We start from the raw sequence: 25,259 nt of genomic DNA on the forward strand, positions 1-25,259 counted from the left end.
TGAAAAACACTCCCTTCCTTCCAGGGAGTGGTGTCTACACCGATGCCAAGAAATAGATTTTTGGTCAGAAACATTTTAGTGAGATTTGTCACTGCCATAAAGCAGACAGCCACTCCAACACTTCCCCTGACCTGCTCAGTGCCCTGGGCCACCTTTTTCCTCTAGAAAGGCCAGCCAGTTTTCCTACACACACACATGCAGAGGATCAAACCCATCAGAATCACAGGAGTCCACAACTCACTTGCTATATACAGCAGGGCACAGTGACAGTGCAAAGCCAACAACCTACACAGCTATACACTCTGTTCTTTTCAATTCCCTGATGGAATTCAAGCAGTGTCAACCTTTAGCCCCTGAGCAGCCTGGGCTGTCTCAAAAAATGCCAACAGGATCAATACAGTCTATTGCATCAAGAACTGCATAGAATAGAACATATTTACTAGTCAGGAGCTAGCCAATAGCCTTGCCATTTCTATTGTGGCCAAAACTTAGAATCAAAAAGCATTAACTAAAATTATCTCTTATCACAGTTCTTGGAAGATTCACTACTTATGACAGATTAACAAAATGCAACAATCCAACGCAGGGAGTGAAAAAAAGCAAACTATCTAGTTAGTGTTAGTGCCAGGTTACTATATATAATCTTGGGGTTTAGGATTTTATGTAACTGATTTAGGTAAAAGTGTCAAAGACAGCAAAAAGAAATTTGAAAACAAGCTGAAGAGTGAAGAGAACCTGCTAGAAACAATCTGCACTGCATTACTAGTTTATAAAAGGGTGAAATTCCTACCTTCAAATAAATAACAGCATCTGTACCCACGCCTTCCATTGAGTAGAGTTTAAGGTCACCTTGAAAGTACCTCGCATACAGACGGGAAATTGGCAATCCATAGCCAAACCCAGCCTGCAAAAACAAGAGAACAAATTCAAAACATGATGCAAAGATCAAAAAAATGCAAAATGTCTCTGCAATAATTTACAAAAGAGAGGATATCTAAATATTAGAATTGTATCAAATTCTTTTTGAAGCTTTCCTTTATTTCTCAGCTTATACTCTACGTCCATATTCAGCCTTTTGAGCAAACTCCTTTTGTCCTGTGCATTAGTTTTTGGTACAAAAAGGGCTGAGTCTTTGCTAGAAGCCCCTTGTCCATTTGCACTTTCTCAGAGCAGGCAGGTACCAGACATGCTGCCAGCAACCAGCAAAGCAAGGCAATGCTCTGCACAGCTTCCTCACTGTGAGGACCACACACCACTGCTGTAGGATTGGATTCTTCCTTTGGAAAACATCACAGTTCTGACAGCAGATTGTTCCTCCCCCAAGCCTGCAATTGTTCTCTCAAATGTCTCCAGACTTAGGAGACTACACAAGAAAGCCAGAGACAACTCCTGTCTACCTCATCTGGGTCACACTATTAAATGACTGCTGATGCCACAGTGCCACAGGGATCAGCAGAGTCCTGCAGAGGAACACACAGACTGACAGAAGGCAAATTATCCTCTCTGTTTAACAAAGATCAGGATTCCACTGCACTGAATGATCTCCTCAGGACTGAGATGCAGTACAGCCCACACAATTTTCAAAGCATAATGGACTTGATGGGTGAAAAGTTTAGATTTTCAATTGACAAAACCAATATTCATAACCATGCCTGCAACAAGATCAATCACATGACACCTCTTCCAACCCTCCCTTGTCAGAAAAGCTCTAAGAAAACCCTCCAAGTCTCTCTCACTGGAGCCAGGGAGTAAGATTTTGCTCAACACAACTTTCGGATGCCTGGCTGTGTGTTGAGAACCACAGAGGTTGGTTATGCACCCAAATCCCACCTGAATTTTCCAGGACTATCCAGTGCAATAAAGAAACTATTCCAAGCATTTGGGAAAAAATCCCCCAACATATAAAAGGCAAGGTAGTATGGGTGGACTACGACAAAAAATAAACACTTGAAGCTTTCAGAAAACCAGTAAATTCATTCCACAATAATATTTCTACAAAAGCAATCTGATAGAAAGTGATAAACATGCTCTGAATTTTATAAACAAAGGCCTAAAATTATACCAAAAAGAGAAGGCTAAGGAGAAGGATTTGCAAGCATTATGTATAGCTAATATGTGGTATCACTTTATAGGATATCCCTTGAGAGAAAAGTAAACATTAAAGAACTTGCACTACAGTGTCCATCACAAATTCTCTTGCTGTCATCTACTACAATATCTTTAGGTCACTTTGCCCTTGTTTTTACAGAATTCTAAATTTAATATTAAATTGCTTCACAGTTGCTCACTTAGTTCTTCTGGACAAATGAGACACTGATATGCCAAATATGCCCTTTTCCCACTGCCTGTCATAGCCATTAGACAACCCTTAACAGAGTTAAAACAGTTGTTTAGCTGCACTTTCCCCAACACCATGTTTTAAATTTCTCAAAGAGAAATTTCATCTCCCACTAGAGACACATGCATCACTTTCAAACATCTGGCCTTGAAACTTCAGAGATTTCTTTCTTAACCTCTAAAAAATTTATTTGGCTGTCTTAGAAAGAACTAAAAAAAAAAAAAAGCTGATTCCTCCTCTGGAGACTGGACAATAAATATATTACAGAAGTTATAAAGCACAGCAGCCAAAAGGCAACTTGTGGACAGTCCATACCCCAAAGACCAGCTCAAGTAAAGGGCAGTATCAAACAATACTAAAAACATTTTATACTTGCCTCACTCCAGAACTTTCCCCTCCTTAAAAGCCAATTCTGTTTGTCTCCTGTTCCTTTATGCTCTGTGCTAGCCCACATCACCATTTCATACAGCCCTCTCTCCCACATCTCCTGTCAGCTCTCTGCACTGCCTTCAGGGTGCTGTCCAAACCAGAAAACTTACAAGAATTACAGACAAGAGACCCCAGATGGGTACCTTGTTAAATCCTGGCCTTGCCAAGGGTCTGTTTTGCAAGAGAATTAACAAGAGGTGTTTACTACATAGATCTGTGCTTGACCTAGGGGACAGAACAGTCTGTGATGGCACATCTGCTTTGAGAAAGGAAAACTCCTTAGAACAAATTTATCATTAAATGTTATGGTATGCATTAAACAAAAAGCAAGTTATTACATTTCTGTATTACTAGCATCAACAGATTTTAATTAAAACTAATTTTAAGCCACATTTCTCCTACTATAAACAAATGCTGTCAGAGAGAGAACCATTAAATTCCCTAAGAAAACCCACTATCATTAAACATGACCATGTGTTTAATCTGTACTCTGTACAGTGCAGATGAACCTCAAACCCACTAGAATCTGAAGGCTGCCATGGTAACAAGTTTTCTCAGCAGGATTTAAACAACATTTGCAATGACAGGGAGCAAAAAATTTTCCCCAATCAAGAGAAGGATAACTCTCTTCCACTGCCCAATTCCATGAATGTTTCATAAACTAGACAGGGGATCATATAACAACGGGAAAAATGTTAGAACAGAAAAATATGTCTGTTTACACTTCACCCCATCTTAGCTTAGAGTATTACCTAAGTCAAGGATGACACACTATCGGCCTTCTGCAGCACTATAATTCTTTAGTGGTTTGGTCTTTGTCACTAAAGAGACTCCTTCTGCATGGGCTTCAAAGAGGATTTATGTGGAGCCTTTCTGCTGAAGGATTTTTATTTCCAGACTCACATACAAAGCACTGCATAATTGTTTCTATAATTGGATCTGGGCAATAACACATAACATGTCAAACTTCACTGCTAAGTCCTTGTTCCTGTTAGTTGCAAGAATTGGCACAGACTCAGAGTTTATGACTTTTTTCTTTCTGCACATACATATAAATAACAGAGCTGAACAGCTTTTCTCAACTCTCAGGCTTGTGCAGGCACTGGTCAGACTCACAGGCAAAAGCTGCCAGACTCCCAAGAGAGGGGGATCCTCTGTAGGTTTGACTACAGTGGCATAGACTGGGAAAGGAAAATAAAGCCTGAAAATGGGATACAGAAGAATAGCAAAGATAAATGCCACAGAATCAAAGTAAGCAGTTTTGAAGATGAAGAAGTAAATATAGCAATGCATTGCTAAAGATGCACTGAAAAAAAGAAAAAAGAATTCTGTCAGGTGTAAGATGAACACATTTTACAATCAGAGCTACAAAGGAAGAGACAGTTTAATAGTGAATACAACTGGTAATCAAGGTATAAGTTTATCCTGAGAATGAGTTTCAGGAAATCCTTGTAGACTGATAGGGTAAATTGCTGATCAAAAGTGAGACAGAACAAAGGCAGATTATGCATCAAGAGAGATTCTACCATTTGTGACAAAGAAAAAAGCTTATATTTGAATTAAGGCCTGTTGCCTCTCACCACATTCAAGATTTTCTATGAAAAAGCAGAAGTTTGAAACATGAGACTGAGATGTGCTGCAGAGGTAGGAGCTGCCAAGGATCAGTTCCAGGTCAGTGCAGACACTGACAGGGATTGGGTTTCACACCTCCCACGGTGCAAAGAGGCAAACCCAGTGCCATGCACTGCCATGCCACAACGGGGTACCCACTGTGGACCAAGGCAGCACCACAGACACCTTCTGCTCATAAGCTCAGAGGAACTTTATTACCTCTGAGTCACTCTGAACTGATTTTGCCCTCAGTTTACTGTTAAAATATTTTATGTCCAAAATAGTCACGTGGACAAGAGGGAACATCCCCAGGCTGTGCCAGGGATGTTCAGGTTGGACATTAGGAAGAATTTCTTCACCGAAAGGATTGTCAAGAATTGAAACTGGCTGGCCAGGGAGGTACTGGAGTGAGTCACCATCCCTGGAAGCATTAGGAAACAACTGGACATGGCACTTGGTGCTGTGGCTAAATTCACATGGTGGTGCTTGGTCAAAGGTTGGACTCGATCCTGAGAGGTCACTTCCATTCTTAATGATTCCATACCCTGCCCCATTATCCATCTGAAGGCACTTGAAGCACAGAAGATTCAGCAGGGGAGAAAAAACCCAACTACTTAGGAACATGCTAGATGAGAATGCTCCTAAGCAGGGAAAGGAAATTTCATAGAGAATCAACTTCTCAACAGGCTTAGAGAGAAAGGATTGCATCAGCAGCCACAGACATCAGAAGAGGCAAAATACAGTACCTGTATTAACCCACTTACTGAAACCAGTCAAGTGGAACAGCAGCTTTACAATTTTTATCACAATGAGCCAATATGGAATTTATTAAAACAATTTAGAAATAGTATTTTAATATTTTTTAAAATCATGCTTGCTAGAAGAATCTACACATTCACCACGGAAATAATTTCCCTGCCTAAAAGAAACCACGGGAATTATTTTTCTATTTGAAATATGGCCCTGATGCATCTGAGAAAGGAGTATCACAGAAGACATTTCCAATTAAATAGGAATATACCAAATACGTTCATACCATATGCAGGATTGGGAATGTTTTTGATGTGTTTAAGTAAGTCCATAACTTTGACAAAAATGATCTTTAGGCTTCAATATAAGCTTGTGCATTGCCAGAAGGTGCTTCTCAAGTGAAGCAGTGTGGCCCAGCTTTTTAATCCATTTATGATAGGAAACATAGATTAAGAGCAATTTACATCAAATTTTTAACATCAAACAGGAAGTCATTAGGTCATTCACCTGCTCAGAAATATAGCACTAATGATCCTGCCCATTAACCAGTGAAAATACTGTGCTTGCGCAGATTTTTCAATGCTTGTTTCCAAGAATGTAATATCAAGACAAAGCAAAGTAATTTTCTATTCCATAGACTAAGTGATGATAACAGAATTCATTTTCTCCTGTTCTACCTGGAAAGATTTGCTAATGATAAAGCATTTCCTCAATGGAAAACCTGATCCAGCAGATTGCAGTGAAGGGCAATCACAGTATTGTAAAGGGACATTTAAATACATATTGCTGTACTGTAAAATCAGAGTATTGCAAAGAACATTTAAATACATATTGCAATTGCTTACCAAAGGCACAGCCCTCGAGGGCTCCAGACTGGGCCTGGGTGCTGTTGAGTACATGTAGTTAAACAATCTGTCTATTTTTCTTAGAGGTACACCTCCACCTTTGTCACTTATCTAAGGAATGAAAATTGAAGAGTTTTAAACATTAGGTTCTGAAAAAAATCCACAAAACACCAAGAAAGCATTATCTAAATTACTTTAGAAATTAACTAGAGGAGCAGTTAGGGACTTTGGGGCTGTCTGGTTTGGAGAAAAGTAGGCTGGGAGTGACCTTGCCATGGTCTACAGCTTCCTGAGGAGGGGAACTGGCAGGGAGGTGCTGATCCCATCTCCCGGGATCCAGGGATGGGACATGTGGGATAGTTCAAAGTTGCAATCAGGGGAGGTTTAGAGTGGGCATCAGGAAGCATTTCTGTATGGGGAGGGCAGTGAAAAAGCAGAACAGGTTTCCAGGAGAGATGGCCAATGGCCCAAGTCTGTCAGTGACCACGATGCACTTGGACACTGCCCCTAAGAAATGTGCTTTGGCTACTGGCCAGCCCTGAAGTGGTCAGGCAGTTGGACAAGATGCTCCTTGTAGGTCCTTCCCAACTGAAAACATTCTGTTCTCATGAACATGAAGCAGGTGATACAATAATTAATTTGCTTTTTCAAATTAAAAGTCATTCTACTCTAAACCTAGCAGGTTTGGAGTGTGTATTGTTTTTAGGCATTTACCTTAATAGATAGATCTTCTTTCCCCAAAGTGACTAAGGTTTTGATCGATGGATAGGCTTCTTTCTTACCTTCATGCAATTCCACTGTGGCTCTCATTGAATTCTGAAGATAAAAGAAAACACAGTCTCTTTGATTCTAACTTTAACATATAAGATTTTTCTGACAGGTTAGAACTTGAATTTATTTTGTAGCACCTACTCTGTCCTACAGTTGTGTACAAGATAGAAAAGCCTGTATTTAACACAAATTCAATGAATTGCCCAGTTAAACTTTTACATTACAACTTATTGTACATACCTTTCATTTATTGGATATAGTCAGAAAAAAGAAAGCAAGACTGTTTTTTGGTCCTGTGTGAAATCAAGTAAATATATCCACAGGATGAGAACATCCTTCACCTCCATCATCACCACACCAACAGTGACATTCACCACAGAAGGCTAGTTTTGATTTTTGATGTGTAAGTTACCATCTGTCAATCTGACTTCATGTTAAGAGTTTCCAGTGCCAGTCTCAGTTCTTACAGCTACAATTTACTGGCTTCAGCCTGTAAACTCAACTTGGACCAAAAACATACTCACGTGTACTGTACAAATTCTCATCTGTTCAGCTTCAAAACTAGTGTTACAAATGACAAAATGGGAGAAGACTTCAATGAACATAGTAGACAAATTTCAAAAAGCGAACACCAAAAAACAGTACTTTGAAAAAGTTTCTCTCTGGCCAAATACAAGTTTTCCTCTCAATTTCTGGTGTTCAGCTGCACCACCTAGAGACCTCCTCTCTTCTTTCAAATGATATAGCAGCTCTCACATGTTCCACTTGCACTCTTGTTCCAATTATTCAGAAAACATAAAACCAGAACAAAGCATGTCATCTACACTATTCAAAGATACAGGGCCTGTCTTCACAATAAAGACACTGATCCTAACCTCAAATAGGTTGGGATCACTGATCCTAGTCCTCAAATATGCAGTAAAGAAGCAAGCTCATAAAAACTGCAGTGTTATGAATATTCCATCACTGCAAACTCAGAATGTCATGAGTGTTCTAAGTTAATCAAAAAAACTACAAAAGCACAACAGGAGAAGTGGGAAACCAGGCAGTTTTTAAGTACACAAGGTCATAAGAGAGGGGCTTAAGTCTGGCTTTTAAACAACTGAAGAGCGCTTCAAAATCAAGAATAAGCTTAAGAAAGGAAAACTGAAATAATATTTAAGAGCTGTAACTGAATCACAATTTCAACAGTAACAAGGTCACAACCCCCCCCTCCCCAAATATTAACAAGTGCAACCTACCTTGAATAATTCAAATAACATATGAAACAAATGAGAAGGTACATAGACTACTTGAATAGGCTTGTTTGGAGCTTTAGCTAAAAAAAAAAAAAAAAAAAGAGAAATAAAAACATCAAATAATTTTTCTTCAAAACAGTATTTTGTAACATTGCTGTTTACCAGAATAACACAAACATGTAAGCACAGACAAGTATGTAAGCATGTTCTACTTTTCCCAGGGCAAAATTAGTTCCATGAAGTAAAACCATAAATTTTAGTCACTGCTATCACCTGAAAGAACACACTATAATTATGATCTTCAAATCCATCAAGTCAGCAGACTTTGTTTAGATATGAAATTTCACTAAGCAATGGTTGGTTTCCTACAACAATGTACACAAACCAAGAAAACATTCTTACTTATGTGGGAAACTTTCACATGCTCACATACTATTTTAAGCATCATATTTGCTGCACATAAAGATTCTTAAAGTAAAGAAAAACCCACTGTTTAAAGATTCTAAAATCAACTACATATTTTCCCTTCATTAAAACACACAAAATAAAAGTATTCACAAAAATTTTCAATTATACTTCAAACAATATCTCAGCTTACATATTCCAAACCATCACTGAACTGCCTGTCCACTGCTGTCCCACTGTGAGTGTTCCAGCAGAGGGGTATGGCTTGGCACAGGTCTGAGGGCCACAGTGCTCACTGATTGATTGGGCAGGAAATCATACAGCTGCATTTAATACATTCCACTTTTGGGGCTGAAGATGAAGTCATCCCTGAACATTCAAGCATCTACTGGCATTGAATTATGCAGTTACAGAGAGTCAGACTGAGCAGCAGTTCAGACTGAAGGGAAGTGTCAAACTGTCTGCTTCATAAATTCCAGGAAGATTTAAATATGCACAAAGAACATGACTGGAGTCAACTTCATTCCTTTTGGCACTGAGGGCTGGTAACAATCCCAGTCATTATTTTAAGAAACATGGTAATGAAAACTCCTAGGAAAAGGAGAAGACCAAAACAATGCTCTGCAAGGCAACTTGATATTTTATTGTTATTTCTGTCTGTCCATACTCCCATTCCCTTACGCTTCACTGAAACCAAGGCAAACTGACTCACACTTGTTTGAGGCACAGAGATAGAAAATGAGTCATTGTTGCTCTGGCAAGGTAATTTGAAAAGTTGTTTTCCTTATATTGATAAGAAGCTGATTTAAAGGAAACACGTAATTCTTTATTCACTTATTTTTTTTTTTAGCTCCAGCAGCTTGCTTTCTCTACTGCTGGATCTTTTTACTTATGCCTTCAGATGAATTTTGCATTGGCTGATTCCTCTGCTGCAACACTCAGTACTTTTATCTGTAGAATCATTCAGTTTAAAAGGAGAAGGTTGGGTCCTTTGTTTTTGGGAGAGATGGGTGGCAATGCATCACTGCTGACAGCATCACCTTGTGTAGGGAAATATTTCTACACTGCTCAGTGGTACTTTGAGCAACACACATTCCAAGTATCACACTCTCCCATTGAGTGTTACCTATTCCTGAGACTTTTGCAATTCTTCTGCTGAAGTTTGGAACCATCTCAGTCTTATGTTTGGCTGCTGTCCAAAATCTTGAGGATCACTCAAGAATTTTTTTTAAATAAAAACCAAATAAGCTCCCTTTTGTCAATAAAATAATGAATAAAAAGCAGCCAATATGCTGACCCAGCCTGTCTCATCAGTTTGGTGTCATCCAATTATCATCCCTGCAATCAACTTGAAACAGATTTCCATGTGAGAGGTTTATGATAGGATTTAAAGCATAGATTACCTAATAAAAATCCCAACTTTGCCATCTTACACAGAAGGGCTCACTACTGTGAGCCAGTGCCAGTGGAATTCATGGGCTCATAAGCACATTTCGGAATAAAACAAGTTTCAGCTCTGCTAGAAGATGAGAAGACAGGCATGTTTCCTTCTCAGTTATGAGGTGTCTTGGTTTATTTGTTTTAAAGTGATAGTGAATTTAGCAGACAGAGCTCTGCTTTCAGCACAAAGAAGTGCACATCATGATGATTAACTACAGTTCAGGTGCCCACGTGGACACAGAACAAAAGTAACTGCATAGCTCAAATTATAACTTACAATTAAATAACAAAACTAGGAATCACAGATACCAGAAATGCATTTTCTTACACACATCAATTAAATTAATTTCATAATTACCATTGAATTCTTCAACTTCCAGATCAGGTGCCACTGTATAGTACTGTTCACATAACATCTTAGCTGTTTCATAAGCATCTACAAAACAACAGAACAAACACTGATTTATCAAAATCTAGTGACCCGCAGTGTCCACCCTCCCTGTGAAGGACCACAAACAGAACACTCACTTTGAGCATCAGTTTGCAAGGATGAAGCTGAAATCTAATCCCTTTTTCTCTCTACACTCATAGCCCAGTTGTCAGGAAAGGGAAAACTGTATCTAAAGCTCTACAAAGAAGAGCACAGTACTGGAGAGAAGCTATTTTTCTTCTTTGTTCAGGGCTTAAAAACCAGAACAATGTAATCTTAGGCTGACCATAAAATCTACTTATATTTTATTTCCTAATCACAATTTAATACTTGTTCTTACCATCTAAAATAAAAAAGGATGACATTACAACCACAAATTCAGATTTTCCAAACAAAACACTATTTACAGTACTTAATTTTCAAGGTCTCTTGGAGGAAAAGTTGGAGAAGATTCTTTATTTCTTCCCACTGAACCAAAAATGACACCCCCATAGCCAAGTCAGGCTTTATGTATTGTTGAAACACAGGCAGAAAGTGTAAGTTACCCTTTGTCACTAGAGGTGCCCCCTAAGGTTCACTACCAGGCACTATTGTTTAACTTATCCATCAGTGACTTGCAGGAAGGGGCAGAGGCCTCCTCAGTGAGCTCCCTGCAGACCCAGAGCTGGCAGGAGTGGCCAATACCCCCAGAGCTGGGCAGCCCTTCAGAAGGGCCTGACAGGCTGGAGAGAGGGGCAGAGGAATGGTCTGGAGTTCAGACAAAGCAAATGCAGGGCCCTGCACTGGGGAAGGACCAGCCCAGGCAGCAGCACAGGCTGGGGGTGCCCTGCTGGAAAGCAGCTCTGCACAGAAGGGCCTGGGGGTCCCATGGACAATGAGCTGTCCATGAGCCAGCAGTGCCCTGGGGCCAGGAGGGCTAATGGGATCCTGGGGTGCATTAGGGACAGCAGGGCCAGCAGGGCAGGGAGGTGATCCTGCCCCTCCACCCAGCCCCAGTGAGGCCTGTCTGGAGGGCTGGGCCCAGCTCTGGGCTCCTCAGCACAAGACAGACAGAGATTTCCTGGAGCAGCTCCAGTGAAGGGAAACAAGGATGAAGAGACTGGAACATCTCTCTTATGAGGAAAGTCTGGGGGAGCTGGGCCTGTTCAGCCTTGAGAAGAGACAACTGAGGGAAGCCCATCACTGGTTAAAGTATCTGCAGGGGAGGTGCCAAGAGGATGGAGCCCTTTGGAGGCTCTTTTCTGTGATGCTGAGCAATAGGACCAGAGGCAGAAACTGATGCACAGGAGGCTCCACCTGAACATGAGGAAGGATTTCTTCCCTCTGCAGGGAACAAGCACTGGCACAGATTGCCCAGAGAGAGTTTGGAATCTCCTTCACTGGAGATGTTCAAGAACCACCTGGGTACAATCCTGTGCCTTGTGCTCTGGGATTGCCCTGCTTGAGCAGGGAGGGAGGTTGGACCACAGGATTTGCTGTGCTCCCTTCCAACCTGACCCATTCTGTAATTCTGTATTTTAAAGATTTCTCATTGTTTTCTTAGCAAATCTGGGTCAAACACTTGAGTGCAGTCTAACATTTCATCTTCCCCTAAAAGCCAGCTCTCTGGCAGAGTCCTATGACTGGAAGAGACTGTGAAGTTCAAAGCATGCTTCATGGTGTGGGTGGAGATTAAGCAGCAATAGCAGTGGGAGATCTAAATCTAAAATCCTGTGAGTGGCTCCAGAAAAAACCCTGAATTCACTGTCAGCTCAAAAGTCTCACTGCAGGACAGTCAGCAAGACAGAGCCACCTCAGGCATCACAGACACAGCCCTTGGTGCAGCTGCTTGAAGCAAGATGTGGCTGTTTAAATCATTTCTACATTGTCTGAAGGACACACAGGGCTTATAACTGCAACATACAGTACCAAAAGCAACATTTTAACTGATATACTGCTCGGAATGCTACCTGGGAACCAGAACATTTGGGAACTAGCACAGCATACAGAGCATAAATTAATCCTTCCACCAATTCTACACAGAAAAGGCCCCAATCACCTTGACAGGACTATACAGCTCCTGTCTTTAAGGCCATTGGGTTTCTCTGAAAGGCAACACTGGACACTGGTCAGTGTTGTGTAGCATTTATTTCAGCTACTTGTTTGAAAACTGGACTTAGCACCTTCTGACACTGTGCACTCCTCTGTCAAAGGCAGCAACTGTGAATCTCATGATCAAAATTGATTCAAATATTGCTAATAGAAGGCAAACTAAATAAACAACATGGCTGTAACATATAAAGTGCTGAGGCCAAAGTGGAATAAGGTCAATCAAAAGAAAAAAACTGATGAAAAAGGCCACCTTAGGAGCTAAGAAGGGGTAGAAAAAAAGCTGTAAGAGCAGTAAAAAGCATTACAAAGTGAGCTATCATTCAGGTCAGACTTTGAGATAAGAAAGATTTCCCTCTCACTTCACCAAAGGCTGAGAGAAAGTGAAGGGCAAAAACACATTCTACCTCTCTTTGCAGCTGCACAAACAGCAGCAAAGAACAGAGCCTGGAATTCTCTCCTGCAGCAGGACCTGCATTTGCAGACAGACACACCCAGAGTGTGAGCCCTCCATGGAGATGTTCCTGAAGCAGCAGGCATTGCCTCATGCCTCCCTGCTAACATTCTGAGAGCAGGTACATATTCACAACCCAGAGCAAACAGGAGCTGCAGTGTGACTGTGCCAGCTCAGGTACAGCCATCACATCCTCGTCCTCTGCAGGAGACAGAACAGGTTGTGTGTGACCAGGTGACAGAGCAATGTGGAGTTTCACTGGCATATCTGCACACCTGAGGACATTATACTAAAAGGCCTAACTAAACAAAATTGAAATTTCACTTACTCTTAGTTTTCTGTAATACCGGCATGTGATACAAAAGCAGTACATGCTTCGAAGTATTTCAGGAAGAAAACATCTAAAGTTTAACAAAACATTTAGACACTTCATCTGATATTTCAAAGTACAGATTAAAGCTATTAACAATCAAATAGTGTTCTTAGTTCTGTTAACAAACCAAAAGTTTCTCTCCTCTCAATAACGAAGACAGTAGAAAGTCTCAGTAAGCCCAGGGGTTTATTGGGAGCAGAACTTTCATTTAATAAAATAAGAAAAGAAGAAATGGATTTACATCCCTTTCAGTTTCTTGTATCTCAACAAAATATTTCTGAATATTTTAAATTAGGGGATTATCTTTATCTTTTTTAATCTAATTAATCTTAACTTCATCTTACCTTTAACCACCTCTGCCACATCACAATTAGGATCAATACTTCCAATATGCTTGGGATGAGCAGGATTAATATCTCCACCAAACAGAAGTGCTAAAATAAAAAAGAAATGGTAGTAAATTATTTATTACCCTTGATGCATGCCAGAAAGTTGGAATCTGATGGTATCTGAGATTTACTGGATATTGCATCATTTTGTAAAAAGATACTCCAGCAAATTGCCAGAATCCTCGCTTAAGAAGACAACTTGTCTAACTTCTCATCTTCCCTCCCTTTTTTAATTTTCAGTTTTTACAGTCAAGACTAGTTAAAACAGAATTCATGACGTGGGAGGGTTAAGGTGAAAACCTGCATTTCAAAGCAGATTATAAAAAATTAGATAAAATTAAAATGTAAAACACTCCATTCATACTCTTATGTCAGGACAGAAGCACTCACAACAATGACAACATTCCAGTACAAAGTGGAACTGTAAGGCATCATTAGAAGCCTTTCACACTCACCTAAGCTGCAATTGCACAGCTGGCACAGAGGTCTCCCTCACTCCACTCCCTGGATCTCAGCAGAATGATCCCCACTCCCTCTCTGTACAAGGGTCTGGTACTCACCACACCCTTCACCAAGAGTTTAAAGAAAATGCCCAAAGAAGTAGAAAGGTTTTGTACTTTATTTCAGGAGTGATGCTCTGCCATTTTAGCAAGTTAGTGAGCTCTGACATGAAGCAGGTGCAGCATGAGGTGAGCAGAAGTCTAGCTCTGAAAGCTTTTCCTACCCTGGGCACAGCAAACTCACACCCAGGCTCTGTGTCCTGCAGAACAGTTCTGGAGGAAACAAACAGTCTGCCAGGAATGTAGGAACAGAAATGCAAACCATGCAAAAACCTGGATTTGCATTCTGCTTTCCAATTATCTTTGTCTTCAGTGCTTCAAGATGAGTATTTGCCATCACAGACAAACCACTAACACTGCTAACACACAGACATTATACAAGGTAACTAAACTTCAAGCATCTACAAGCAGTTTTAAGCTCCAACCAGTTAAAGAGGAGGATCCATAGGAAAAGCTAGTTCAGTTCAATGAATCAAGTTTAATATTTTGGGATTACTGTAAATTACAGTAGCACTCAGCCCAAGAATTCTATTAAGACAATGGTTGTACTCTATTGCTAGAATTCTACTCTGAAAACCTTTTAACTTGGTTTTATGTCTGTCACTTCTCTGCCCAGGTGCAAGTAAAGAAAAAGCTGTACATTTATCTCATTTTCTATGCTTTGCCACATCCAAGTTATCTCTACACACAGAGTAAGGCATTTGTTAGTCACATGAAAGGTTACTGGAAAGACACACAACTTATAGTAAAACACCTCATACTCCAGCATCTGCATTGTCTGCAGCATACAACAATTTCTAAGAGCTCAGAAAAGCAAAACACTGAGCAGAGAATGAAGCTCTAGAGCTAAAAGGCACAAGACACACTAAAGCAGATCAGAAGACTGTCCTTAACTTTACACAGATCACTTTCTGCATGGTTGCACATGCTGGTTAATAGGAGCTGTGCAAGTAACTCCCTTCACTCTGTAATATGAATATAAAAAAGTGAGTTTATTAGTAACAACAAATGAAACAGAATCAGTTGACAAAGGATGGCTAATTCCAGTATTTATCCATAAATAAGAAATAGGAAGTAAGGGAAGACAAGATATAATTTAACACTTCAGTTAGAAATACTCAACCCTCTTCAGAAGGCAAGAAAGTCTAGATAACTTGCTGGAAAAAACAGGATGTATAGTACTTAACCTATTCAAAATGTATGGCATCTTTGCATTTCATTATGAAATAAATGAGCTCTACAGGCTATGTTGAAAGTTTTGTGAGCAGGAAGATACAGCTACTCTACTACTCCCTAAAAATACTTTATGGATCACTTCACAAGCCATCTCAGCCAGTAAGACTAAAAAGCAACAGCCACACTTACAAAGACTGACAGCTCCAAAAGAAAGCACACTGGTGTTTTGGATTCATTTCTGATCATTGTACCAAATTAACCAGCTGCCAGTATCTCTTTTGCCACAATTAGCACATAATAGTCATGAGTAAGGAAAAAAAAATACAAAACAAAGCTTCATCTTCAGGTTCACAAGCAATAACTGAGTTTCCAAGGAAGAGAAAAGCAATTACTTACTGTGCTGGTTAATAAGCATACGGAAAGAGATGCGGTTGGTGTAGAATCTATCTAGGAAATACTGGATGTTACTGCTAACAAATGGATCAAAGCCATACTTTTCCTTGTACTCAATCACCCCTTGTGCCATGGTTGGAACCACGTCATTGTGTCTGTTCCTGACTTTAATTAAAACATCTAAAAAGCTGGAGGAAACAAAATTAGAAATAGATTGTTAGAAATATAATTAAACTCAACAACAGCATAACCATATTATCTGTTTACTATGCCTCCCAGTCAGTAACAAATATCAGAGGGAAAATACAAAAATATAGTACCTAAACAAGCCTATTTAAAGAGAAGTATTTGATCAACCTCTCACTCACAAGACCTGTGAAACATTTAGAGCCCCAAATAAGTTATTTCTCCCACAAATATTCATTGAAATTAAATTAATCTCTCTTCAACACTGATGAATAGCAAAAGATTCTCTTTCACCACAATCATATGCACTACCATAAATGTCATCCCCTGCAACTCCTAACAGCAGCTGAGAGACTGGAAAGGAAACTCGGGGGAAAAAAAACCTGACCACCCTTTACTATTTCCTTAGAAAAATTTGTGTTTTCTTCCCAACACCTCAACCCATGCAGTGAATTTTGAATGCATTTCCTTCACCTTCCATCTCGTGGGCTAAGTTAGAATCTCAGGACAGGTAATTGTGTGTGCGAGTCCTGTTCAGTTTCCGCTGCCACCACTGGATGGCAGAGCAAATACAACGGAGCTCTCGTCCGGAGCCCGGCAGCTTTTCTCTAAAACTCCCATTCTTTTAACAAGCATCTCCTTTGAAACAGCTCGGAGGATTTCTGTTTCTCCTGCCAAGGCTGCTCAACACCTATGATCTTCAATGTGCTCATCCTTTTTTTTCCCCATATGCAAACCCGTACATACTTGAAATATCAATTATTAATAGCTTTCTAAAGAGGAAACATGGAAAAGCAGTACTACTTAATTCTGCTACATTCTCCAATATTAAATTAATGTTAACACCACAGTGTTTATATAATGCTGTTATAGAAAGTACAAATGGTGAAATACAGCTTTCCAAAGCAAGCAGAGCTGGAACACTTCTTAAACTATGCCAGCATTTGCAACTCTACAGAGAGTAGAGCTTTCCAAAAAAAAAAAAATCAATAGAACATTTTTTGTAGATTTATAACAAATACTGAAAATAAAGGTATTCTATTTTTATCAAAAGTAGACTATACACCTGCTAATGAAATAATCACAGAAATCACTGAAAGGTCATCTAGTCCAATTCCCCCTGCAAATGAGCAAGGGAAAGAACAAAGACCACAAAAAGTAAAAAAAAAAAAACAGCCATTGGTCACCACATATAAATAAGATGTTTTCTTCCTTTTCAGTACCACTTAGTCAAGACAATAATTTTTTTATACCATTTTTAACAAGTGATACACTTTTAAAATAATTTCTCCCCCCCTACACTGCCATTTGCAAAGGAATGTAGGATCCCTTTTTACTAGTTTTTTCCTGATCCTAAGTCTACCTAGCAGTTTTTGCCTGTGTGTTAACAAATAGTTCAGCAGTCTTTCAACACTACTCCGTTGCATAAAAAAGAGGAAGTTTTATCTGCCTAATTCCCCATTCTAAATACTATCACAGTACAGAATGACTGTTCTCTTACTTACCAGTCTTGCTGACTGGGCAGCTTAGAGCACTGAATGCTGAAAAGGTTTATAGACCTGATGTGTTTATTGAGCCCGGGCTCTGTGGGATGCGTTACCTCTGAGAGGGGATGTCAGAGCCTGGTGCCTGCTGCACTTGTGCTGCTGCTCTGTTTCTGAGCAGCAAGGCCCTAGCACAGAGCAGAGCTGGAAGCAATGTTTACAGTCACATCTGAAACACAACTGACAACACTCTCTCCTGACTTTGTTTGCTCCGCTATTTGATTTTAAATAACTCCACTATCCAAAATATATACCTGATGCCAAGAGGGCAAATTGTTCACTGATATCCCACTACAAAAGTGCTTCAATGCACACAGCATGCCAAAGGGCAAAGGGCTTAGGTTTATCTGCTGCAGACCAGCAAAATCATAGCTGAAGCTTAGTCAGCATAAAACAAAATATATAAAAAAGGAATGCCTGATTATTGCACTGATATGAGAGTTCCTGTTCCATCTTCCGAGATAACTGAGTTCACTCATGTTTCTATTAAGTAGATGTTTTTAAAGGAACAAACACAAGAGGAATACAGGCAAATCTCAAACTAGCAGAGCAGAAATCAGAATACATCTCCTTAACCTTACACTCATTCCTTACAGCCCCTCTACCTGCTACGCTCCCAAAAGCCACAAAGCTTTTACTGTACTCAAACTGTGGGACACAGTACCAAGGAATTATAAACTGTTTCTGGGATTAACTAGGAATACTCCAGAACAGCTCTGAAAATTTTTTACCAATTACATTTTCTGTCCACAATTCTGTGTATTTTCAAAACCACAAAGAATAAATAATGCAGTTGGTTCAACAAATGAGAAATTATTAATCAGAAGCTACTTTAGTTCAGTGAGCTTCAGTGGTTTCTGCATTAACAAAAGAATACTTAAAGCATTACCACAGGTGTTAAATAAATGAAGGCTAAAAAATTCTGCAAATACAAGAAATAGCTTGTGTTGTGACATTCATTAATTAACTTCCTAATAAGCTAATAATATATATTATTCTGTTTTAACCCATCATTACAGTACAAGAAAACAAGCATAAGAAAGTCAATTTGAAGACAAAGGGAATTTTTTAGTGTCTCTTATAGATAATATTACCTGAAACATGAAAAGCACAGAAGTGATGAGTAGAGTAAAAACCCTTTTAAATGCAACAAATGCAATGGTCTGAGGTTTTTCTCAATGGCTGCTCTTTTTTGAATCAGTGCTAACTGGCAGCTGAATATCACAAGAAAGAGGTAAAAATTCACACTCTGAAAGATTTCTCTACTAGAAAGTATATCTACTTCCAAAGTTCAAAACTAATTAAAGCAGCGTTTCACTTTACGTAAAAGTAACAAAACAGCACCTCCTTAATCAGATGTACTCCAATATTTACTTAGCTCAAACTGCTTACAGAGCCACTGTTTTAACTGCAGCTGTGCAGAGAGGAAGGTTCTTGTTTACCAAGTTCCTTGTGCACGTTATCTCAGACACGCTGGCAGCTGAGGGCCGCAGGGGCTGCCAGCTCCAGGACACTCCCCCACACACCCTCCCCTTGAGAGGGCCACAAAGAGAAAAACCAGTGTCCTTTGAGAGCACATGTGAACAGTGTGTTTTACAAACCCTTCCATTTTTGAAACACAGCTTAAACCTGTGTGTTTACTGGACAGTGACACCTTGGGAAATTCCCAACACTTCTGCCTGGTTGCACCCTTCACCAAGCGTGGACACCTTATCTTAGGGCTCCTGTTATCACACTGTTTGGCAGGACTGCAGAAAAACTTCCACCTGATCCCTCTACAGCTAAAAAAGATATCTGTGTTATCAAAAAGGTAAAAGTAACCTACCATTTTACAAATGCCCATACTACTGACAGTGACAGGAATGTGGCAATGCAGCACTGGGGCTTCATAAGGTTTGCAAACCGACAGAAGGTAACAGAGAAACTGAAACACTTCTGAAATGCTTCATTAGAACAATGCTAATAGAAAAAAAAATCCCTTCAAAGGATTTTGTCCAACATTCATAAAAAGATAAAACTCATGAACATCCATCTACATCCCAATTCATACACTAGGAGCAGAGAGGAGTTGGGCCACTCTGACAATCAGCTTTAGTTCAGTCTCTGCACCAGCTCCTATAACCTCTCACCCTCTCCACTGCAGGGGCACTGCTGCCTTTGCTGGCCACACCAGCATTTCAGGGAGCACAGAGCTCAGTGGGCTACTCTTCCACTACATCCATTTCCCAGTTCACTTCACTGTGTGGCCTCACACACAGCTGTGCCAGTACATGGACAACATCTATAGTACCATAACATAAATACAGAAAATGGCTTCCCCAGCAAGAGAGCCCAAACTCAGAACACCACAGCAGGCTCTCCAGACAAGCAGTGATAAAACTACAAATAATCAGGGGACAGTTTTCTGTTCAACTGATAAAAGCATTGCACCATTTTAGAAAACAGTAATTGAAGAACTACTGCCAACATTGATAGAGCACATCTGTGGATATCCAACCTCCTTGAGCGATCAGTTTAGCTCCTCTTCTCTCCTCTGCTACTGTTACCCTGATTAACCAGAAGAGAAATGTTCACCTCAGCTGACAGAAAGTCCAACAAGGCACTCTTAAATTTCTAAAACTCAACTGCCCTGTTACTCTTCATGTTTTTGAGTGTCTGAGGTGGACAGGCATGGATGATGTTCAGCTCCAAACAGAAGCTGCTGGGATGGTACTGGAACAAAGGCACTTCCACCCAGGCAAGACTCACACCCTGTGACACTAGTTAAGGGAGAAGGGATGGGAGTCATCATGAAAAGCCCAAATCACCTGATATCCTTGGACAAGGATGGGCATTCAGTGACCAAAGGATGCAAGGCTGGGTCTTCTGTACTACAGGCCATATACCCTGTAACATTAACATGTAAATTGTGCTGTTCTAGAGCCTGTTCCTCATAGGAACAGGACAGTGGATGGAGCTGCTCCAGCCCCTCACAGGCTGCTCTTGGTACTCAGAGATTCCCCACAGCTACTGCCTGCAAAAAGGGCTTTGCTCCAAAGGACCAGACATACCTCATAATCTGCCAGGTTTTTCTTTAAGCAAATCAATCTGGTTAAATAAAAGAACTACTTCTATTTATGCATCCCTAAAGACACTTAAACAAAGTGTCTTCTAGGATTTAAACAAAGTCCTAGATAAAGGCTCAAATTCCACACGCAATGATACGTGTAGTCAGAAGAGAACAGAAAACTTTTATGCAAATTATCTCAGAAATGTGGGGGTTTTCCCCAGTGAAAAGCAGCCTTCCTGATACTTTCTGACCATACTGAAGGGCTTCTGACCACAAGACATGAAATTAGGATATGGCTAGGTAGCAGCACCATGGAATACTGACATTGGAGTTGAGAAATTTGTTAAATTTATCTATATAATCCTAAGATAAATATGGACATAGTTAAGAGTATTTTTGAAAGACACAAAAGTTTGTAAAGAATATTTTTAAAAGTCTAATTACAGCTCAATATGCAATTAAATGGCATAGGCTTCAGTAAGTTAGGAACAGATGACATCCCAGAGCAGGAAAGTAAATCTGACTTTCTAATCTTGGTCTATCCAATACTACCAAAAAGAACAAATCTGCTTTTTAATCAGATAATACAGTTTTAATAAGTCTTTTCAAAGGTCAGATGTGGTACAGAAGACAGGTCTTACTGTCAAAGACCCTAGCTGAACTTCACCTCAACAGGTAGCAATAAATTCCATGCATACTTATTTTATGTACTTAATTACACAGAATACAATAAGTGCAAGATTTCAAAGCTTTTCACAAACAGTTATCCTGAATGATATTGACATTTGCTTCGTTATGAAATATTTGTTCTCATACTCATTTAGAGCATTGCAAACAATATTTACAGTTGCCATGAAACAGTATCAGGAATGCCATATCCATATGGTAGAATCAGATAATTGATGTGTTAATTATGAGACTCTCAACTAGATCTCCAAGAGAACTACTCATCAGCCTTTATTTATTATACTGTGATCTACCTTGAACCTCTGAAGTTCACAAAAAGCTGAAATTCAGCTACCTAAATACTGAAAGATGGTTTCAGAAGTTACAAAACCACAACCTCAACCCACACACCCTGGACATGACAGGCTTAAAAGGACCTGTGTTACATTTGCCAAGCTCACTCAGGTGTTTAGGACAGCTCATGCCATCTCAAAGGGCAACAGACACCTAAGTTTTGGTAACTTAACCCCATAAAGGAAAGCTTGCTGATAAACTAATCACAAACAGAAATTCCTGTGTCATCAGCAAACATGCTGATGATGTAAATACAGAATCACAAAATGTGACAGCTAGAGGTGGTTGACAAACTGATTTGATTTATCCTCTACAGAATAAGCATGCCTAGAATGTCACTAAATCTATCTAATCTATTTATAAAAGCTTTTAAAATGGACACTCTACAGCCTTCAATCTGTTCTCGTTAATATTACAATCTTTACTTTTTGCCCTGCATACATTCTCAACTTTAATAAAAACCAGACATTTTTTAATTCTCCAGGTCTTCAGTTAGAGCAACCCATTATTCCTTATTACAGTGACCTTACTTTTTGGCACATGCAGATTCCAGTGTCTCCAGTATCTTTTCTTGCCAGTCCAGACAAATGCCTTCAGCATCATTCAGAGGTGGAACTATCCAAGTCTCTAAATCTCATTCCTTTCACATCAGTACTGCCTTTTAATTTCTTAAAAGGCAGTACCCAGAACTACAGGCAGCATTCCAGCATAGAACTTACTCTGAGTAAATGGTTACTTTCCCCTTGTTCAATAGCACTACAATTCAGTCAGTCTTTAATCCATATGGCTCCTGCTACAAAGTTCCACACAGGGAACTTTGTACTCCTGCACCTGAGCTTCTCCTACGTGTATTGGTTTAAACACAAAAGCTGAAGTGTCAAGATCTCAGGTAACATGCTCACAACCTAAAGTGCACAACATTTGAAATGCAGCACCTCCCAAAGCCCTTATTTAACCTAATGTAACAACACAATGTATATATATGAAGTTTGCTGAAGGTAAAACACCATTTTTGCACAACACAGGCTGCATGGTGCACAAACAGAGCAAGGCATTTGATGAAGCTCTATTTAAAGCATTTCTTGATGATGCAGGATTTCAGAACTTAAACAGAAATCTGAAAGACAAACTACCCTAAGAAAGCTAATTAATGGAACCAAATCCTGCAAGAAGTAATACCCTGAAACAAAGCTGAGTGCTATAGGCACAGGGTAACTACAGACCCTAGTAATGGACAGGTGTCTGTATGAGTGTGTGTGTGTTTGTGTTTTAGTTGCTTTGTTTTCAAGTCTCTGATGCATATCTTGCACCTGCTGTTCTCACATGAGGGGCTCTTCTCTGTTTTATGCATACACATTTCAAGGAAACAATCGAATGGCAATTTCAATGTGATTTTGTTGATAAAGAAAATTGGCTAAGTTTTCCTTTCTTTTTAAGTAATGTTACTCAGTGAGGTAGGTGAACAACACTAATTGAAGTCCATTAAAAAAGCTTTTAGATAAAAACAGAAAATGACACATCAGAATACTTTCAAACTGGGAAGAAAATAAATCAAACTATTAATGGATTAACATACTTTATATACAACAGAGCACTAAGCTCAATGTATACAAAAATGACATTTTACTCTTAAGTACTGATATGCAAGCATAGTCTCCCATCCATGTTGTTTTCTCAATACAGTCTTGAAGGAAGCATTTCATGCCATTTCTTAAACTACCAGTCTATATAAATAGAAAACATACTGTTCAAAAGCACTTAGATAGCTACATTCTACTCCAGATTACAATTTTAGCTTTTGCCATACACATTGTAACTTACAAATAAGGTAACTGTTTTCCTAGAGTACAAAACCACTTGGTATTTGAGACAGATTAGTTTTAAATGGACTTAGAAAAAATAAATTACTCACTCATCCAGAACATGAGGATCCTCAGGACTTTTATTTTCATATTCTAAAAGCTCAAGGAAACTCTGCATGTACCTGAAATAAGCAAAAATTATAAAAAGATAAGTAAAACATTGAAACATAAAATACTTTTGAATTTCTTTAGTTCTAAGACTACAGGGTCACATAAAAGTAATAGATGCACAGTACACAGTTCTCTTCAAAGACTAAAAGTAGGTGGGATGCTGCAACAAAGGGAAAGAAAGCAACTACAATACAAATATATTAAGTTTAAAAGCATTACTTATGACCTTACAGTCTGCAATTCAGGAAAATTGTTATATAAATGAAACTGGAGTCAACAGGAGCAAAACCTCTCTACAGGTACATCTGTAATCTCAGGTAGTTTGTCCCTGTATTTTGATTTTTCCGTTCATCTACTCTGTACTGATGTTGGTTTTTCCCCATATTCCTCAGAGAGCAGTCCAAGTTTCCTTTCAAAAGCTCAGAGAACACTCCCCAAAAGGCACAATAACAGGAGTGCACCAGGCTGGTCCTACCAGAGCTCCCCAGGAGAGCACACCCATTCCACACTCCCACAGCTCCTCTGTGTGACACAACCCTCGGTTTCACAAAACCCCTCTTACCCAACCCAGCTCTCTCCTGCTCAGACCTTGGCTTCACAGGAGATTAACTGAGGCTCAGAGCCCCAGAGGTACCCAAAGCAGAGGACCCAAAGCAGAAGCCCTCAACATGAAGGTGGCCAGCCTGCTCTGTAGGACCTTGGCACCACCAGTACAAATGTGCCCCTTACCCAGCTCTGGGCCTCAGCACCAGCCACTGCCCCTGGAGCAGACACATTCAGCTCAGATGGAGCTTTAGGGACCACAGAACCAGGACCTATTTCCTGAGTAAACCACACAAGGAATCAATCACACACATAAAAGGCAGCGTTTGTACATTGCCCTCCCTTCACTCCTGGTTAAGTGTCACAGACATATTTTCATAAAAATCCTTTCCTTAGGATTTTTTCTCCTGAGAAGCTGAGAGGCCTCAGGAACAAAGTGTAAACAATGGTTATCTGCTGCTGTGGAATGCAACAGGTGGATCTGGGATTGGTCTCATGCGGTTGTTTCTAATTAATGGCCAATCACAGTCAGCTGTCTGGACTGTCTCTGTCAGTCACAAGCCTTTGTTATTCATTCCTTTTCTAGTCTTAGCCAGCCTTCTGATGAAATCCTTTCTTCTATTCTTTTAGTATAGTTTTAATGCAATATACATCATAAAATAATAAATCAAGCCTTCTGAAACATGGAGTCAACATTCTCATCTCTTCCCTCATCCTCGGACCCCTGTGAACACGGTCACAGGTAAACACTGCCACTCCAACTACAGCATCAACACTAATCAGATGGTAATCACAGATGTGTCAACAGCTCCAACTCCCAGCAGAGGTGAAACAGACACAAGAAAAACCAAACAAACCTTTCTTGCACATGAAAACAACTAACTGAAAGGTTTAAACAGCTGAAGCTAACACAAGAGAGAAAAGATAACCACAAAGCCTACACAAGGGAAAAGCAAAACACACAACCAAGCCTCTCCCTTTTCAGTAGCAGCTACCCACTAGATTAGGTCAGCTCAACAAAATGACCTAAGCTCTTTTGGTAGCAGTTCTATGTTAAGACCAGCTTAATAAGGCTATGAAACTTCATCCTGCATCTTCAAGCTACAGGGAAGCACTGTTGTCTGTGAGACTCCCTCCAGGACCACATGCTACTTGGTCCACCCCCATTTCAAGCTTCAGCCACAGGTCAGTGTGACATTCCTCAGGGACACTGACATTTTCCCCATGGTCAGCACAGGAACAGCAGCTCCTGTC

At 39.8% G+C, this 25,259-nt stretch overlaps 1 protein-coding gene across 1 annotated transcript in view; it reads right to left on the reverse strand.

Moving 5' to 3' along the window:
• PDK3 (pyruvate dehydrogenase kinase 3) overlaps nucleotides 1-25,259 on the reverse strand; it is a 57,936-nt gene that overhangs the window by 8,653 nt on the left and 24,024 nt on the right. The window contains exons 3-10 of the mRNA XM_005484368.4: nucleotides 23,402-23,473; nucleotides 15,694-15,878; nucleotides 13,517-13,606; nucleotides 10,186-10,263; nucleotides 7,986-8,062; nucleotides 6,688-6,789; nucleotides 5,974-6,084; nucleotides 791-904 (exon numbers count right to left, since the gene is read on the reverse strand). Coding sequence (XP_005484425.1) covers nucleotides 791-904; nucleotides 5,974-6,084; nucleotides 6,688-6,789; nucleotides 7,986-8,062; nucleotides 10,186-10,263; nucleotides 13,517-13,606; nucleotides 15,694-15,878; nucleotides 23,402-23,473 — 829 coding nt within the window. The remainder of the gene's footprint in view (nucleotides 1-790; nucleotides 905-5,973; nucleotides 6,085-6,687; nucleotides 6,790-7,985; nucleotides 8,063-10,185; nucleotides 10,264-13,516; nucleotides 13,607-15,693; nucleotides 15,879-23,401; nucleotides 23,474-25,259) is intronic.

This window comes from Zonotrichia albicollis, chromosome 2, assembly GCF_047830755.1.
Source record: "Zonotrichia albicollis isolate bZonAlb1 chromosome 2, bZonAlb1.hap1, whole genome shotgun sequence".
NCBI lineage: Eukaryota > Metazoa > Chordata > Aves > Passeriformes > Passerellidae > Zonotrichia > Zonotrichia albicollis.